This window comes from Podarcis bocagei (genome assembly GCF_964188305.1).
Source record: "Podarcis bocagei genome assembly, chromosome: 7".
Classification (NCBI taxonomy): domain Eukaryota; kingdom Metazoa; phylum Chordata; class Lepidosauria; order Squamata; family Lacertidae; genus Podarcis; species Podarcis bocagei.
The window spans coordinates 3,529,684-3,548,349 of record NC_138132.1 but is presented as its reverse complement, the minus strand read 5'-3'; the positions used below and the strand labels follow the sequence as shown (position 1 = coordinate 3,548,349).

Sequence of the window (18,666 nt, the reverse complement as noted above, 5' to 3'; positions counted from 1 at the left end):
CAGACAGCTTCCATGTCATGTGGCCAGCATGACTAAGCCACTTCTGGCGAACCAGAGCAGCGCACGGAGACGCCGTTTACCTTCCCGCTATTTATCTACTTGCACTTTGACGTGCTTTTGAACTGCTAGGTTGGCAGGAGTAGGGACCGAGCAACGGGAGCTCACCCCGTCGCGGGGATTTGAACCGCAACCTTCTGATCAGCAAGCCCAAGAGGCTCAGTGGTTTAGACCACAGCGCCACCCGCGTCCCTAAATCTGTTCTTAGTTTGCTGTTATTTTGACTTGTTACTTTAGGCGTAGGAGGGGAGAGCTGCTCTTGCTTCCGGGTTTCTCTTTGGGACACCTGATTGGCCACTGCGAAAACTGGATGCTGGGCTAGATGGCCTCATCCAGCAGGCACTTTTTGGGTCCTTATCCAGCGGCTCTTCCTCCCTCCCAGCTGCCACTGTCCATTTCTCCCCTTCCAGGTCGTGATCATGAGAGACTATCAGCATGAGAATGTGGTGGAGATGTACAACAGCTACCTGGTGGGCGATGAGCTATGGGTCGTCATGGAGTTCCTGGAAGGAGGCGCTTTGACGGACATTGTCACACACACAAGGTATGGGGAGCGGAACTCTTGAGCCCCTTCTCTTCCGGGACTCTGCTGCTGTTTTACCCATTTTCCTTACAGAGTTTTCTTGAGTCCACCTGGACAGTAGGGCTGGGCGATATATCTATATATCGTCCCAAACCGGTTTGAAGTCCATATCATGATATTGGTTTCATAATTTTTGACCTGGTAGTGTATTCTGCAAATCACGGTATGTGTGTGTTTGTGTGCGCTATGCAAAAATCACAATGCGGGGAAAACCATGAAGCCAGCCAATGTCTCTACACAGCACCATCCTTAATTCAGACATTGTGATATATCGGTATATCGCGATGTTTATCTGGTTATATATCACAATTTTGAAAACCAGATATTGCCCAGCCCTGCTGTACAGAGAGCCTTGTTCTCCCAACAGTGGCCGGCTGGGCGTACACTGACTTTTGTGACCAGCTAAAAGAAGCCAGGAGTGTGCATGTGTTGATGTAAAGGCCTTTGGGGAAAAGAAGCTTTGCAGCGTGGGCAGGGAAAGAAGTATTTGTTTTTAAGTGCTCCTCAATGGCCTGACCTTGCTCTCTCTTTGCTTGAAAGGCAGTCCCGTGTGGCTGAGTTGGAACTGGGACGCAGCTGAAAGTCCCTTTTCTACTCCAGCTGGGAGCAGAGGTTCAGAAGATGGTTCTCTCTCCGACGTCAGGGCTGGCTCCTGCCGGATGTCCAGAACTTGTGGACACGCAGTGGAGCTGAATAGTGGAAGATTCAGGACACATAAAAGGAAGTCCTCATTCACCCAGCCCCTAGTTAAACTGTGGAACTCACTCCCACATCTTTCTCCTAGTTAACTGCGTATAGAATTTCAGCCTGCACAGAATGACTGTTAAAATACATAACTTCCCCCCCTAATGGTTATGTTTTTAAAGGAAAAATTATCTCGGTATGAAATGTCAAAAGGTATAATTGAAGCAGATTATCGAAAAGAGCAGCTATGCCGAGAGCAGCATGTAGATTCAGGTGTTGGCCAAATTTTGCCCAAAGATGAACCTTAGGAAAACAAAGGTAGAAACCAGATGAGTGAATATTTGAGAAAGTGCAACTTTAAAAGAGAATAAGACAGATTCATGGAGGAGATGGCTCTTGATGGCTGCCAGCCAAGATGGCTTTGTTCTGCCTTCACAGTCGGAGGCAGCAGTGTATCCAAACCCCAGTTTCTGGAAACCCCAGGAGGGGAGAGGGCTCTTGTTGGTCGAATCCTGCCTACAGGTTTCCCACAGAAAGGGATGTCTTGGAGAGACAGGAAGACGAACCAAAGTTTTTTTTCCACATCACCAACTCCTCTTTAAAAGGAAAGCAATGGGAGGCTTTTCTCACTCTCTCCAAATGCCAGAACTTTGGTTTGGGAAGGCCACAGAGAGTCCCTCACACAGCACAGAATAGATTCATGGAATTTTCTGCCACGGAATGTGATGAGGGCTGCTGGCTTAAAGGTAAAGGTAAAGGGACCCCTGACCATTAGGTCCAGTCATGGCCGACTCTGGGGCTGCGGTGCTCATCTCGCTTTACTGGCCGAGGGAGCTGGCATACAGCTTCCGGGTCATGTGGCCAGCAGGATTAAACCGCTTCTGGCGAACCAGAGCAGCGCACGGAATTGCCCTTTACCTTCCCGCCGGAGTGGTACCTATTTATCTACTTGCACTTTGACGTGCTTTCAAACTGCTAGGTTGGCAGGAGCAGGGACCGAGCAATCGGAGCCTACACTGTTACAGGGATTCGAACTGCCGACCTTCTGATCGGCAAGCCCTAGGCTCTGTGGTTTAACCCACAGCGCCACCCACATCCCTGGCTTAGGTGACTTTAAAAGGCAGCTTCATAAATCCGTGAAGGAGCAGGAGGGAGAAGGTTGTCACTGACTATTTGCCATCTTAGCTAAATGGGACGCACTCTTATGTCCAGGAGGCGCCTGACTCAGAATTTTTGCCGCTTGGGGAAACAAGGATGGGCGAAAGGTTGTCGCCTTGATGCCCTGATTGTGGGCTTCCCAGAAGGGGATCCGGTTGACCTCTAGAAGCTGTGGGCAAGGTGGACCCACCAAGGTCTGAACCAGCCAGGCTGCTCTTTTAACAGGTGCTGTGTTCTTACTCCCTTTCCAGGATGAACGAGGAGCAGATTGCAGCCGTCTGTCTGTCTGTCCTAAAGGCGCTCTCCGTCCTCCATGCCCAGGGTGTCATCCACCGAGATATCAAGAGTGACTCCATTCTGCTCACACACGACGGCCGGGTGAGTTGCACGTGGTCCCAGGTGCTGATTTTAAGCTCAAGGAAAACGTAGGAGGAGATGCCAACTAAACATCAGGCAGAACCTTCTGGCAAAATAAAAAAATTCCTTCCAGTAGCACCTTAGAGACCGACTAAGTTTGTTATTGAAATGAGCGTTCGTGTGCATGCACACTTCTTCAGATACACTGAAACAGAAGTCGCCAGACCCTGATATATAGTGAGAGGGTGGGGAGGGGTATTACCCAGAAGGGTGGTGGGAATGGTGATTGGCTGATAGGTGTGGGGGTAGAAACAAAGGAACAACAACAACAACAACAACAACAACAACAACAACAACAACAACAACAACAACAACAACTATTTATACCCCGCCCATCTGCCTGGGCTTCCCCAGCCACTCTGGGCAGCTTCCAAAAAAAATTAAAATACTGTAATACATCAAACATTGAAAGCTTCCCTAAACAGAGTAAAACAGGTGTAAGCAACCTAAGGGGCTGGATGCAGCCCAACCTTCTCAATCCAGCCTGCGGACAGTCCAGGAATCGGCGTGTTTTTACATTACATTGAATGAGTTGAATGTGTGCTTTTATTTAAAATGCATCTCTGGGTTATTTCTGGGGCATAGGAATTTGTTCATTATTTTTTTCAAAATATACTCCGGCCCCCCCACAAGGTCTGAGGGACGGTGGACCGGCCCAGAGCTCAAAAAGGTTGCTGACCCCTGGAGTAAAATAATGTCCCTGCCCCTGTTCACCTCTTGCTGAAATTGCCTGGTCCTGCAGTGCCACCTGGAGGTGACTCTTCAGTGGTGTCAGGCGGCCCCAAGACTTCTGAGGAGAACTTAAAAATATAGAGTCATAGAGTTGGAGGGGACCCCAGGGGCCATCTAGCCCAACCTCAATGCACTGCATGAATCTCCATTAAATCATATGCAACCTCCAACGAAAGAGAGTCCACCACTTTCTGAGGGAGTCCGTTCCACTGTCAGCCAGCTCTCACTGTCAAAAAGTTCTTCCTAATGTTTAGTTGAAACCCTAATAATAATAATAATAATAATAATAATAATAATAATATATTTATACCCCGCCCATCCGGTTGAGTTTCCCCAGCCACTCTGGGCAGCTCCCAATCAAGTGTTAAAAACAATACAGCATTAAATATTAAAAACTTCCCTAAACAGGGCTGCCTTCAGATGTCTTTTAAAAATAAGATAGCTGCTTATTTCCTTGACATCTGACGGAAGGGTGTTCCACAGGGCGGGTGCCACCACCGAGAAGGCTCTCTGCCTGGTTCCCTGTAACCTCACTTCTCACCGTATTCAGACTTGTGAGAAGGCAGAATTTTTTATAGCACCCTCTGGATTCTCAGTTGCTTCCTCTGTCTTCTCTCCCCTGGAAGTCCCAAAGCAATTATGTTCAATTATGGTTTGAAATTTCTGCCAATATTTTTTTTTAAAAATTGTATTGTACTTGCGGGACGTGGGTGGCGCTGTGGGTTAAACCACAGAGCCTAGGACTTGCCGATCAGAAGGTCGGTGGTTCGAATCCCCGCAACGGGGTGAGCTCCCGTTGCTCGGTCCCTGCTCCTGCCAACCTAGCAGTTCGAAAGCACGTCAAAGTGCAAGTAGATAAATAGGTACCGCTCCGGCGGGAAGGTAAACGGCGTTTCCGTGCGCTGCTCTGGTTTGCCAGAAGCGGCTTAGTCATGCTGGCCACATGACCCGGAAGCTGTACGCCGGCTCCCTCGGCCAGTAAAGCGAGATGAGCACCGCAACCCCAGAGTTGTCTGCGACTGGACCTAATGGTCAGGGGTCCCTTTACCTTTACCTTTTATTGTACCTGTACACGCAGCAAATTTTCATGGGCTGCTGCACTGTTGTGAAGAAATCCAATTCTCTTTAACCCACGGGTTCCACACGTCTCTGAACCAGAGTGTTTCTAGGGTCGAGCAATGAAGTGCCCCAAAACAGTTTCAGGATGACAGCATGCTTGGGTCTAGATCAGTGTTTCCCAAAGCAGGTGGTACCCTCCGGGGTGGGGAAGTGGGATTCCCTGGTGGGGTGCTAAGAGGCAAGAGGTCAGCATGGGGACGTTGAAAATGTAAATGACTATCAGATTTTGAAAAGCTGCTATCCTAGGATCAACCAAGCTCATCCATTTTGTTGAATTAATCAAACAAAATAGATTTAATTGGGTTTTGAATAAATGCTCAATTACTGTTTCGATTTTTACTGTGTTACTATCTTCCTTAGTGGGTCGTGCAAACTTCTCTTCTGAATAATGCTTTTTATAGGGTAAGGGAGGAGGAACCTGGGTTGAGTTTATGGCTGGGGAAACCCAACCAGATGGGCAGGGTATAAACAATAAATAATCGTTATTATAAGCAAGGTGGGGGCTGTGGACCCAAAAAGTTTGGGAACCACTGGCTTAGGAGTGGGGCATGTTAGGCCCTTGAACTGAGGTTTAGACTAAGTATGGAATTGAGCCCCACATTAATGGGGTGGGGGAATCAGGGGAATCGCTCAATGGCAGAACGCAAACTTGGCACACGGAATAAAAGTCCTTGGTTCACTCGTTGCCATCTCCAGCTTCAAAGGACATCTGGTAGCCAGGATTGGCCGCTTGGCGCTTGTCAAAATAGAGAGAACTGGGCTAGGCTGACCAGAGGGGTGATGCATTGCGAAAAGGCAAAGCCATATATTTGTGGGAGTTTGTCCGCCTCTCGTCACGTCTTTTAAAAAACGGAATATTGCTGATCTGCACTGCGAAGGCTGGAAAGATGCTTCCCGCAGCAGACCTCGTGAGCAAACTCACCCTGAGCCTGCTCCAGCCACTGACATGCTTCCTTCGCTTGGCTCTCCCTTCCAGGTCAAACTCTCCGACTTCGGGTTCTGTGCGCAAGTGAACAAGGAGGTTCCGCGGCGCAAGTCCCTGGTTGGCACCCCTTACTGGATGGCACCGGAGCTCATCTCCCGGTTGCCCTATGGGCCGGAGGTAAGAGGGCTTCAACTTCCTAAACCTCCGGCTTTGCCTAAACAGAAATGTTTTCAGCACATGCCGAAAGAATGCAGTGAAGGCGCTTGCTTGATATCAAGAGGCAGGGAGTTCCAGAGGGTATGCGCCGCCACATTCCACTGATCAAAGCAGTCAAGTGGTCATTTACGTGGTTTTGATGAAGTTGTCATTTTCTCTAATCAGCAGATATATATATATATATCTTTTGCCTCCGTCATCCATCCTGAGCTTTCAGGGAAAGGGAAGCTGTAAAATCCAAATGGAACAGAAAGCCTGCTGCTGGGCAGATTTGCTAGTCCAGTAGGGCCCCCATTTTGCAAACCAGTTACAAAACGGGGGGGAGGCGGGGGCACCTTTTGCTCTTGTTCCCCTTTCTCAATTCCCCTCTCCCCCCTCCCCCTCCCCCCTCCTTCTGTTTCAGGTGGACATCTGGTCCCTCGGCGTGATGGTGATAGAGATGGTGGATGGGGAGCCCCCTTATTTCAACGAGCCCCCCTTGAAGGCCATGAAGATGATCCGGGACAACCTGCCCCCCAAACTCAAAAACGTGCACAAGGTAAGAGACTCCTTTTCCTTCTCTCTTACTTTTCCTCGCTTGACTTCCCCACCTTAGAAGGATCAGATTCAGGACCGAAATTTGATGTTGGGCCTCTAAGGATGAGGATCACAGGGTCTGGGTCAGGTCATACGATGAGAAGCAGTGCTGAGCCATTTGGGTTAGAGAGCCAGTGTGGTGGTGATGATGATGATGATGATGATGATGATGGGGTTATAGAGCCAGTGTGGTGGTGGTGGTGGTGGTGATGATGATGATTATACCCCGCCCTCCCCGGCCGGAGCTGGGCTCACGGCTGCTAACATCATAAAACTAACACAGCATACAAAGAACATAAAAACAGGCAATCAATTACTTAAAATATATCTTAAAATTAGTTCAGAGGAAGTTAAAATCTGGACAGATGGCCGTCCATGGGTAAAATTGAGAGTGGTTAATATTCTCTAGGGCCAACTGTTACCACTGGTCTTATAAAGGACCTGTGAGCAGACTAGGAGGCCTCTTTAATGCTTGTTCTTATACAGAAAGAAAAGAATCAGACTGAACCCCGACCAAAGACCTGGCAGAACAGCTTCGTCTTGCAGGCCCTGCGGAAAGATGTCAAATCCTGCAGTGCTCTGATCTCTTGTGAGAGAGCGTTCCACAAGGCCAGGGCCACGGCCGAAAAGGCCCTGGCTCTGGTCGAGGCCAGTCTAATCTCCCTGGGGCCTGGGATCTTCAGGGTGTTATTATTTGCAGACCTTAAGGTCCTCCGTGGGGCATACCAGGAGAGGCGGTCCCATAGGTATGAGGGTCCTAGGCTGTTTGGGCTTTAAAGGTTAGAACCAGCACCTTAAACCTGATCCTGTACTCCACCGGGAGCCAGTGCAGCTGGTACAGCACTGGATGAGTGCGCTCCTGTGGCAAGGACCCCATGAGGAGTCTCGCCGCAGAATTCTGTACCCGCTGGAGTTTCTGGGTCAATTTCAAGGGCAGCCCCACGTAGTTACAATAATCAAGCCTGGAGGTGACCGTCGCGTGGATCACAGTGGCCAGGTCAGGGCGAGAGAGATAAGGCACCAACTTCTTCGCTCGGTGGAGATGAAAAAATGCCATCTTTGTTGTAGCTGTAACCTGCGCCTCCATAGAAAGGGAGGCAGCAAAGATTACACCCAAACTCTTGACGAAGGTGCTGGCACTAATTGCACCCCACAAGGAATGGGAGTGGTTAGAGAGCTGGGCTAGGACCTGGGAGAGACCAGCGTTTGAATCACCACTGGGTGACCTTCAGCCAGTCACTGCCTCATTCAGCCTAACCTAACTCACAGGGTTGTTGCGGGGTTTAAATAAGGACCTGAAGGAGCGTCTCCACCTCCATCGTTCTGCCTGGACACTGAGGTCCAGCGCCGAGGGCCTTCTGGCAGCTCCCTCCCTGTGAGAAGCCAAGTTACAGGGAACCAGGCAGAGGGCCTTCTTGGTGGTGGCACCCGCCTTGTGGAACGCCCTCCCACCAGATGTCAAAGAGAACAACAACTCCCAGACTTTTAGAAGACATCTGAAGGCAGCCCTGTTTCGGGAAACTTTTAATGTTTAATAGGTTAATGTATTTTAGTGTTATGTTGGAAGCCGCCCAGAGTGGCTAGGGAAACCCAACCAGATGGGTGGGGTATAAATAATAATAAATAATAATAATAATAATAATAATAATAATAATAATAATAATAATAATAATAATAATAATTATTATTATTATTATTATTATTATTATTATTATTATTATTATTATTTGGCTTGTATAGAGGCATCCCCCCCCAGCTTAACTTTACAGGTGCATAGAAAATAAGCCATATTCTTAGAGGAAAAGCATGCCTCCATTGAAGCATATACAGTCGTACCTCGGGTTAAGTACTGAATTCGTTCCGGAGGTCCGTACTTAACCTGAAACTGTTCTTAACCTGAAGCAGCTAATGGGGCCTCCTGCTGCTGCCGTGCCGCCGGAGCACAATTTCTGTTCTCGACCTGAAGCAAAGTTCTTAACCTGAAGCACTATTTCCTGAAGTGCGTGTAACCTGAAGCGTATGTAACCTGAGGTACTACTGCAATTCCGACTGCAGGTGCTCCCCCTTCCTGTTTCTGCCCTTCTTACCCTTCTGCCCCAAATGCGGCTCATGCCCCTCCTTTCCCCTCCTTTCTCCGCAGGTCTCTCCCTCCCTGAAGGGCTTCCTTGACCGCCTGCTGGTCAGGGACCCAGCCCAGCGAGCCACCGCCAACGAACTCTTGAAGCACCCCTTCCTGGGGAAAGCCGGCCCCCCATCCTGCATCGTACCCCTGATGAGGCAGAACCGGATGAGATGAAAGAGGAGAGAGAAACTGGACCATCTTACCAAAGAGAGAGAGAGAGAGAGAGAAAGACACCTCCGTCGTCCCTGGCGAACCCCCCACCCCAACGGCAGCTGGAACCCCTCCAGGGACAACGGGCACCCCGTGGCATCTCCCTGCTGAAAGAGGGGGCTTCTCTTCCTCCCTCTGGGCGGCGTGGCCAGGGAGACGTGTCACCTCCTCGTTCCACCCTCAGGCCAACCCTCCCTTGAGGGACTCCTCTACGTCCGCCACTGATGCTGGAGACACAAGTCCCACGAACAACTCCCACCTCCGGCAAGGAGGACGCCCTCTCTGCGCCACACTTCTGTACTACTGAGCTCAGAGCAGGGTTTAGCGCCCTGGAGGGAGGGGGGGGGTTGTTTTTTTTAACAAAAGGCTGTAACAATTCCCGATTGCTGTTTAGCCGTTCATATCACACAAGTCTGGGGCAGCGGCGATTTGGGTGGGTAGGGGAGAGCTCGAAACGCAACCCCTCTCCAGTCCGTGGTTTCCGAGACCCCTCTCTCGTTCTTCTTGGTAGCACGTCTTTCCTCCCAGATAGCAAAGGACAGAGGTGGTGGGGGCCATTGGCAAGGAGTGTCCCAGAGAGGGGGGGCAGGGAAGCCCCTCTCCCCACAGTCCGGTCAGATTTCTGGGGACTTCAGCTGAGCCAAGGTTGCCTCTCCCCCTCCCTGAAGAATCCTCTCCCTGCCCCCCAAGAGCCAAACCTGCCTCGGATTTTCAAACTGGGGAGAAACACTGCGTCCCTTGGTATTGGAGAGGAAGGGAAGGAAGCGAGGTGGGTTTTCTCAGGGGCTCCCATCTCAGGCAAACGAGACTCTCAGCTCTGCAATGCAGTCCTTTTTTTTTTTTTTTAGAAAAGGAAAACCTCCCTCCATAATTTCCTCCGTGCTCTTAACTGCCAGTTAAAGAGTTTCAGGCCCGGTTCTCTCGTTTTTAAAACGGTCCCTGTTCACAGGGGTTGTGCCCTTCCTGAGCTCCTTCCCCAACCCACGTCTCCCGCTGCTCAGGCAGGAACTGCAGTCGTCACGGGGGATCCAGACCCGGGAAGGCTGCTTTTAATCGCAAGCCTGCCTCTTCGTCCCTGGTCTCTGCGCCTCTTGTCGCCGCTTGGCCAGGATGGAGCTGCCCTGGCCCCTCTCTCCTCCTTGTCTTTTCTTTCCCCTTTGCTCTTTCTCCCCGCCTGACGTTGCCGCGCTGAGCTTGCTTCCTGCCTTCGATAGTGGCAGCCGTTGCCCCTCTGCTTGCTCTTGAACTTTGTACTCCCCACCCCAGGCAAAATTGCGACTAGCAAGTTTCTTCGGCCTGGAGGGCAGGCTGGATTTTTGGAAGTCCCCCTTGTGGTCTTTGTTCTGCTCTTGGCCTAGGGTGTGCCAAGAACAGGCCTTGCTCTGGTTTTATTTTTTGTCCTGTCTCGCAGCGGGGAGACTTCTCCTTTGTGGCTGGTGACGCTCAGCTTGGAGGGTGACTTTGTCTGCCGCTCGCAATGTCACAAGTGTGACGTGGGGCTCCTGGGGTCAAGCAGCCACGCGCCTCTTGGTGTTGCTCACCAGACCTGGAAACCTGCAAACCTTGAGCATAGCCTAGGAAGCAGTGTTAGGCAGGACGAAAAGGGAGCAGGAAGAGCAAATGAGCTTCCTGGGCGTTTCTCCGTGAGACTGAACCCGTCCGTGGTTGTGATGCTCTGTCGCTTTGCTCCCCTCCGGCTGAACAAGCAGTGGGATACCAGCAACAGCGCCTCTCCTGTCATTGCACCCCACCCCAGCTTATTGCTAGGCTGGGGGGGGGGGCGAGGAGATAGGGAGATCACTGCTCCTACCTTCCTAGTCTTTAAAATAGAGGCCGTGCGAGCTTGCAAAGTGGCACTTCCCATAGCTGTTTCATTGTTGGCTTTTTTGGGGGGGGGGGTCCGCTTTGCCAGTTGTTGGGAAGCAGCAGCAAAAGCCAGAGACCACCCCCTTGGCTCCCGACATGTCCCTGTGTGCCGTCTTGTGGCATGGGCAAGGCAGGAATGTCAGTGGCAGGACAGCGGCTTGAGAGATGTAGGCCGCCGGGTTTGCTAGCCCTGGGTTGGATCGGAAGCTCAGGTCCGTCCTTCCCTCTGGGTTGGAGAGGGCTTGAGCCCCCCGTAGCAGGAGAGTGGGGAAGGGTCTGTCATTCGCTGCGCTTTCTGGAAAGGAGGCTTGCTCGGGGGCCCAGGAGACACCGGGAGTCCCCTGGTGTGAGGGGAGGGGAGCAGGCAGAGGTCCCTCCCCTTTGCAAAGTAGGTGCAGCTGCCTTGAGGAACAGAGCTGGCCTCCAGAGGTCTCCACCCCCTCTTTGCCACACAAGGCACCCCCTCCTTGCATGCTTGTACATACAGGATGGGCTTTTCTGCATGCAGGGTTACAGGGGAAGGGTTTTGCGGGGTTTTCTTCTTCAAGAGTTTGGGAGGCTTTCTTGCGTCCTGGTTTTAGGTTCTTACGGGTATAGGTTATGCATCCCATTTGCAGTGGAAATGCTTTTTGGGGGCGGGAAGGAAGCACCCCGCTTTCTGATGCCCCTCCTAGGGCTCAAAGGGCAAGTATTTCTCACGTGCCCCTCCACGAAACCAGGATCTGCCTGTTGCTGCTTTTGCCGCTCTCCTGGCAAATTTGCTGTCAGTTGCAACCACTCTAAGGGGCGGAAAACCCAGGTGATTGGTTTTTAAGATCCTGTGGGTTCCGCTCCTCATCTCCATTGGCATTAGCCAGGTGCAAACTGGCGTATTTTAGGAGGGATTTGCAGGTGAGAAAGAGCCAGCCTTGGTCCACACAGGGCAGAATTCCTGCAAGGGTCCAGGACTGAGCCCCTCTCTGCCGACGCTGTTGGCCTGCAATGCAGATACTCTGCAAGACATCCTCCTCCCCTGTTTGCTTCCTGCCTCTGGTGCTTTTCTTCTCAAAACTGGACAGTGTTTCATCTCTTCCAATCTCTAGAGGAACCCTTGCTTGCTACCGAGCTCACCTGGACTTTTTTTCTTAGCGCACCTGGCGTTTGCCTGCAGGCAAAGGCTTCACCCAGCGCTGCATTTGTGGATACGCTCTGTTCTGCAATAAAGCCCCAGGGGCTTTCCTCGAAGGCTTTCTCGGCTTTGAGCCTCAGTACAGGCTAGTCTTCGAGGGCCTCGCAATCACTTCAGCTGCTTCCTGCAGCCAGGACCCAACTCCCCAGCCCTCGTGACTTGGCATCACCACTCCAACCCCTTTCTGAGAAGCTGGGTTGTCCCACCTCCGGGAACAATTCTTTTTGTAACTCTATATACTGCAGCTTTAAATCTGAGCCACCCCACGGACTGTTCATCTCCTGGTAGCTTGCTGACAAATGGAAGGAGGTGGCAGCCCTAGAATCTCTGGCTCCCGGGTGCTCATTTCCCCTCTTCTCACAGCCGCCTGCTGCCTCCGCTCTAGGAACTGGTTTCCCCCATGCACACAGGGGGAAAAGGAAACTATTTTTTTATGGCACTAACACACAGATGCACAAACACTACACTTTCCCTGCAGGGGAAAAGACTTCAAATCTCATCCTTTCAAGGCGGAGGGCGATAAACTCTCAGCCTTCCCAAATCCCGCATAACACTATATCTTTCTCCCAGTTTCCTGAGATGCAGGACTGGAATTTTAACCACAGGCCCTGGCAGAGAAGCCTCGCCCTGTCCCACAGAACTGGTCCCGCGTTCCTCCCCCCCCCCCCCGTATCCTGCCTCCTTGTAGCTTGAAGATTTTTATATGACTGGAGGTTTAGGAATGGGGGTCTTGCTCCCCTCCCCGTGAGAATGACTACTGATTCATTTCTGTGGGTTTTTGTTACTTTTTTAAAAAGAGAAGTTATTTATATTGCATTTTTTAAAAAACACACAACAGTATTTTGCGTTGGGATGATTCCCCCCCCCCCATCCCCTTTGGATCTGTTGTTTCAGACAGACTGCTGTGACAAATTCTAGTAAGACGTTCTCGCCATGAGTTGTATTGTATAAAGAACCTGGATTCTTCATGTGATGAGATTTGGCTGTGGGTTTCTTTGGTTTGGTTGTTGTTTTCCCCCCTCCCTTCCTCCCCCCTTTTCAAATGTGGTGTTTGAATTTTGGGTGAAAAGTTTTAAATAGTCAAAATTCTAGTTTTACAATTACAGAGGTGTGCTCCTTCCTTTGTTTTTAACTCTCTCGGGTCTTTCTTGGGAGGTTCTGTCTTCTGGGTTGGCGGGGGTGCGCATTAAGAGCGAAGCCGTCCGGCGATTTGGATCACGAAACCCACCTCTTCCTTACAGATGCAAGAGGACAGAATTGTAGAATCAGAAGGGAGCCCCTTCTCGAGGGTCGGCTAATTCAGCCCCCTGCACTGCAAGGATCCCAGCTAAGCGACTTGGTACTGAAAACGTGCTCTCGTCCTCCTGATCAAAATGCTCTGGGGGGGGGGAGACCCTTATGAAGAAGAATGAAGGAAGCATTATAAAAAGGAAATGTTGCAATTGATGACTTCAGCTACAGGCTGGCCGGCTATGTATCTTCCAGCCATGATAAAGTGGTAAAATTTCTAGATACCCTAAATGACTGTTCCCGAGTACAAGGAGCTGACCAGAGAGACGGTGGTCCTGGAGTCGTGCGGCACCCATCTGCTGCGAGATGTTACTGAACTGCTTGACAACAATGGCCATAGTTTTATTAAATTAAATGGCCAGTTGCCAAGAAGATCCAGTACAGGCAACCAGAATGATCGAGTGGGTGGAGAAATCCCCCCTACGAGCATCTGGGTTATTTTTAGTTTAGGGGAAAGGTAAGAGCTGATCTGATAGGAGTGTACAGTGGTACCTCTGGTTGCGAATGGGATCTGTTCCGGAGGCCTGTTCGCAATATGAAAAGAGTGCAACCTGCAGCGGCGCATCTGCGCGCACGTGGGTTGCGATTTGCCGCTTCTGCGCATGCGCGTGACGTCATTTTGTGCATCTGTGCATACGCGAGTGGCAAAACCCAGATGTAACCCTTTCCGGTACTTCCGGGTTGCCACGGGACGTATCCTGGAAGAACGTAACATGAAGCGGACGTAACATGAGGTATGGCTGTCTAAAATGATGCATGGTATGAAGAAAGTAGGTAGAGAAGAGGAGAAAAGTTTGGATTTGATATCCCGCTTTTATCCCTACCCTAAGGAGTCTCAAAGCGGCTAACATTCTCCTTTTCCTTCCTCCCCCACAACAAACGCTCTGTGAGGTGAGTGGGGCTGAGAGACTTCAGAGAAGTGTGACTGGCCCAAGGTCACCCAGCAGCTGCATGTGGAGGAGCGGGGAATCGAACCCGGTTCACCAGACTACGAATCTACCGCTCTTAACCGCTACACCACACTGGCTTCCTTTCCCTCCTCCTAACAATGGAACTCGTGGGCCTCCAATGAAGCTGAATATTGGGAGGATGAAGGGCAGATAAAGTCCTCTTCCACACAGCGCAGTTAACCTGCGGAACTCCCTCCCACAGGAGGCAGTGGTGGACACCAACTTGGAAGGCTTGAAAGAGGATTAGATGAGTTTGTGGAGGATATTGCTATCAGTGGCTACTTCTAGCCTTGATGGCTGTGTTCTGCCTCCACTGTGAGAATCAGGATGTCTCTGAATACCATTTTCTGGAAGCCTTGGGAGGAGAGAGGGATCCTGGTCCTCCTTGTGGGCTCCCCTTTTGGGAATCTGGCTGGCCACTCTGAGAACAGGATGCTGGCTTGATCCGGCAGGCTCTTACATCCTTGTAAAAGACACCGTATTTTGAACCCTCTTGTTGCCTTCACGTGGGGCAGTAAGCTGGTCTGAAATAATAATAATAATAATAATAAATTTTATTTATATCCCGCCCTCCCCAGCCGAAGCCGGGCTCAGGGCGGCTAACAGCAATCAAATAATCCAACATTCTAAAAACATTTCATTATAAAAATTAATGAAAATCAAATTGATGGCAACCATTAAGCAAAATTCTGTGCAGATTGCCAGAGGAAGGAGTCAGGCTGCGCCCTGACCAAAGGCCTGGTGGAACAGCTCTGTCTTGCAGGCCCTGCAGAAAGATGTCAGGTCCCGCAGGGCCCTAGTCTCTTGTGACAGCGCGTTCCACCAGATTGGAGGCGCAGCCGAGAAAGCTCTGGCTCTAGTTGAGGCCAGCCTAACCTCTCTGTGGCCTGGGACCTTCAAGATGTTTTTATTTGAAGACTGTAAGTTTCTCTGTGGGACATACCAGGAGAGGCGGTCCCGTAGGTACGAGGGTCCTAAGCCGTATAGGGCTTTAAAGGTCAAAACCAGCATCTTAAACCTGATCCTGTACTCCACCGGGAGCCAGTGCAGCTGGTATAGCACCGGGTGAATGTGGTCTCGCAGCGAAGACCCCGTAAGGAGAGTCTCGCCGCGGCATTCTGCACCCGCTGGAGTTTCTGGGTCAGTCTCAAGGGCAGCCTCTATGATGTGCTACTTTCGATGTGAAAAGCTGTTTCCATGGTTTAGCATCCCAATGCGTTTCCCTGGCCTCTGCACCCAAATTGATGCAACCATGAGACGCTCCTACTTGTGCAGCCACAAAATGTTCCTGGTATTGGTGGGCGTTTGCCACCAGCGATGGATTCAGGGCAACCATTTTGTCCTCCGTATGAGATCACTTTTGCGGGCACCAGGTGCTGTAAATATGGATCAGTTCCCCGCTGGGAGCGGTTGCTTTCAGTATGGCTAAGAAGAGATCTCTCCTCCCCGGGGTATAAATTAATGAGTCGAATGAGCTAGCAGTGCACTCGCCTTCAGAGCACACACACACTTCCCAGTTGGGTTTTGAAACAAACAAAACAAGTTGCACCAAACGACTATAAAGCCCTTTTTCTAGCAACGCTTGGAATTTCCCCTGCTTCCCTCGAGCTGCTTTTAATAGCCTGCAGCCGTTGCATCAAGAAACCCCAAAGCGCAGCAAAAAGATTCTAAATTAGTTTAAAGTGTCTGGGCAGGTGAAGGGGAGAGAAGCACTATTAATACTAAGAATACACAGTGGTGAATTTTATTTTATTTTTAAAGAGATAGTCCATTGCCTGAGGGCTCCTGCAATGATTCTTGCAAAGTTCTTGTCTATAATGACAATGGATGCTGGTTGCTGGGTCCATTCAGAAAGGCAGGCTATATACTGAGAGCTGTTCTGAACATGCATCATTGGGGGAGAAAAACATATATTTTAGGTTAAATGAACAAAGCTTTCTAGCAAACCAGTCGACTGCTATGAGACAAATGCAGCGACATTTATTATACAGTATGTTTACTGTATTAGGGACACGGGTGGCGCTGTGGGTTAAACCACAGAGCCTAGGACTTGCCGATCAGAAGGTCGGCGGTTCGAATCCCCACGACAGGGTGAGCTCCCGTTGCTCGGTCCCTGCTCCTGCCAACCTAGCAGTTCGAAAGCACGTCAAAGTGCAAGGCGATAAATAGGTACTGCTCCGGCGGGAAGGTAAACGGCGTTTCCGTGCGCTGCTCTGGTTCGCCAGAAGCGGCTTAGTCATGCTGGCCACATGACCTGGAAACTGTCTGTGGACAAATGCCGGCTCCCTTGGCCTATAGAGTGAGATGAGCACTACAACCCCAGAGTCGGCCACGACTGGACCTAATGGTCAGGGGTCCCTTTACCTTTACCTATGAGACTTAAAGCAGTTTGAGTAATTCGCCGCACGCTGACCTATAAAAAGTAAATATGCACATGTTTCAGAACATCACCTGACCTCCAGTCACTGCCATTTTTATCACATTTATACCCCACCTTCCTCCAAGGAACAGTTCTCCCGTTCCCCATTTTATCCTGGCAACAGCCCTGTGAGGTAGGTCAGGCTGAGAGACGGTGACTGGTCACCAAACGAGCTTCATGGCCGAGCAGTGATTTGAACCCTGGTCTCCCAGGTCCTAGTAGTCCAGTCCTCTTAACAACCAGACCACCACACAGTTCACTGCCTGCTTTGGGTGCCCAGCAAGATCAAGGTCTAGGACGTGCTGCTGTGTGGGCTTGTGGGAGAGATTCCTCTAAGAGTTTGCTCATGTTGTAAAGAAATTTCCCTCTGTGGCCTTTGTGCCCACCCACATCCATAGACACCGACCTACTTTCAGACACATAAACATCATAGGCTAAGGCGGTTGCAGGAGTCTACAGAAATTTGAACCCACTGCCTTCTAAGGAACTGGCTGTCTGGTGGGTGGGTGGGTGGGTTGCCCCCATAAGGTAAAGGGACCCCTGACCATTAGGTCCAGTCGTGGCCGACTCGGGGGTTGCGGCGCTCATCTCGCTTTATTGGCCGAGGGAGCCGGCTTCCGGGTCTTGTGGCCAGCATGACTAAGCCGCTTCTGGTGAACCAGGGCAGCGCACGGAAACGCCGTTTACCTTCCCGCCGGAGTGGTACCTATTTATCTACTTGCACTTTTTGGTGTGCTTTCAAACTGCTAGGTTGGCAGGAGCAGGGACCGAGCAACAGGAGCTCACCCCGTCACGGGGATTCGAACCGCCGACCACCTGATCGGCGAGCCCTAGGCTCTGTGGTGTAACCCACAGCGCCCCCCGCGTCCCTGGGGTTGCCCCCATACCTCAGGACTAAAAAAAACTTTGAGCCCAGATATGTGGGGAGGTTTTCTTCTGGATTTGCTGCCATATAAAAGGGGAGTGTTTCTCCCTCCTTTGCACCCAGCCACCTCCAAGCGTTCCAGTCCTGCTGCAGTGGCTGTGATGCTCTGCTTGCCCAACAGGTAAGTTCAGGAATTCCAGGTATCGAGGTCCTTCTGTGCATCATTGCCGGGTTCCTGCTTTCTCCCACCCCAATCTACCTAAGCAACACCTGGGAGCGGCTGTAAGGCTTCTTTCGCCAGAATCCCAACCAGTGTCAAGAAATCGGCCAGGCTCCGTGTGTGTTTTGCGACTGGCGTAGGTCCAATTGCGACCACGTGGAAATACCTGGGTGGGCGACTGACCTCTCCATCCGACTGGCCCCTCCCAACTTCCTCAAGCAGCTCAGCAGAAAAGCATTTTTTTTTGTTTTATATCCCACCCATTTCTCCAAGAATTACATGGTTCACCCCATCCCTCAGTTAAACCCTACAATGACCCTGCAAGGTAGGTTAAGAGGCCTCCAAGGAGTCAGATGAGCTTCACGACTGAGTGGGGTTTTTGATCTTTGAGGTCCTAGTCCAACGCTCTAACCACTGCACCCTACTGCCTCATAGAATCCTAGAGTTGGAAGAGACCACAAGGGCCATCGAGTCCAACCCCCTGCCAAGCAGGAAACACCATCAGAGCACTCCTGACATATGGTTGTCAAGCCTCTGCTTAAAGACCTCCAAAGTAGGAGACTCCACCACACTCCTTGGCAGCAAATTCCACTGTCGAACAGCTCTTACTGTCAGGAAGTTCTTCCTAATGTTTAGGTGGAATCTTCTTTCTTGTACTTTGGATCCATTGCTCCATGTCCGCTTCTCTGGAGCAGCAGAAAACAACCTTTCTCCCCCCTCTATGTGGCATCCTTTTATATATTTGAACATGGCTATCATGGCCTCGCATGCCCATGTTGGCAGGGAGAGCTGGTCTCGAACCCTTCCAGCTTCCCAGGAGCTCCTTTGGCTTAGCAGCCGTTTGGTCCGCACAGGACGACGGGGTGGGGTGGGGTGGTGGAATCTGCCCTCCCGGCCCCCAACAAAAAACAGAATAATGGGAGATCAAGGCAAATTCCAGGAAAAGCAGCCGGAAGCTCAGCGAAGCATGCAACGTGCTCCAGAGTTGCACAATCCCCAGGCGCGCTCCTGTGCGCTCTTATTTAAGAGAGGAACACGCACCAGGTGCAGGAGGGCTGGGGGCTGATGGGAGTCAGTCCAACACATCTG

The 18,666-nt window shown here is 50.9% G+C and overlaps 1 protein-coding gene across 6 annotated transcripts in view; it reads left to right on the top strand.

Moving 5' to 3' along the window:
* Nucleotides 1–12,806, top strand: part of PAK4 (p21 (RAC1) activated kinase 4) — a 78,872-nt gene extending 66,066 nt beyond the window's left edge. For all 6 annotated transcript variants that reach the window (XM_081200334.1, XM_081200338.1, XM_081200336.1 and 3 more), the window contains 5 exons: nucleotides 468–601; nucleotides 2,734–2,860; nucleotides 5,727–5,852; nucleotides 6,295–6,429; nucleotides 8,608–12,806. In XM_081200334.1, the coding sequence (XP_081056460.1) occupies nucleotides 468–601; nucleotides 2,734–2,860; nucleotides 5,727–5,852; nucleotides 6,295–6,429; nucleotides 8,608–8,763 (678 nt within the window). In that variant the 3' untranslated portion in view covers nucleotides 8,764–12,806. The remainder of the gene's footprint in view (nucleotides 1–467; nucleotides 602–2,733; nucleotides 2,861–5,726; nucleotides 5,853–6,294; nucleotides 6,430–8,607) is intronic.
* Nucleotides 12,807–18,666: the final 5,860 nt, after the last annotated feature.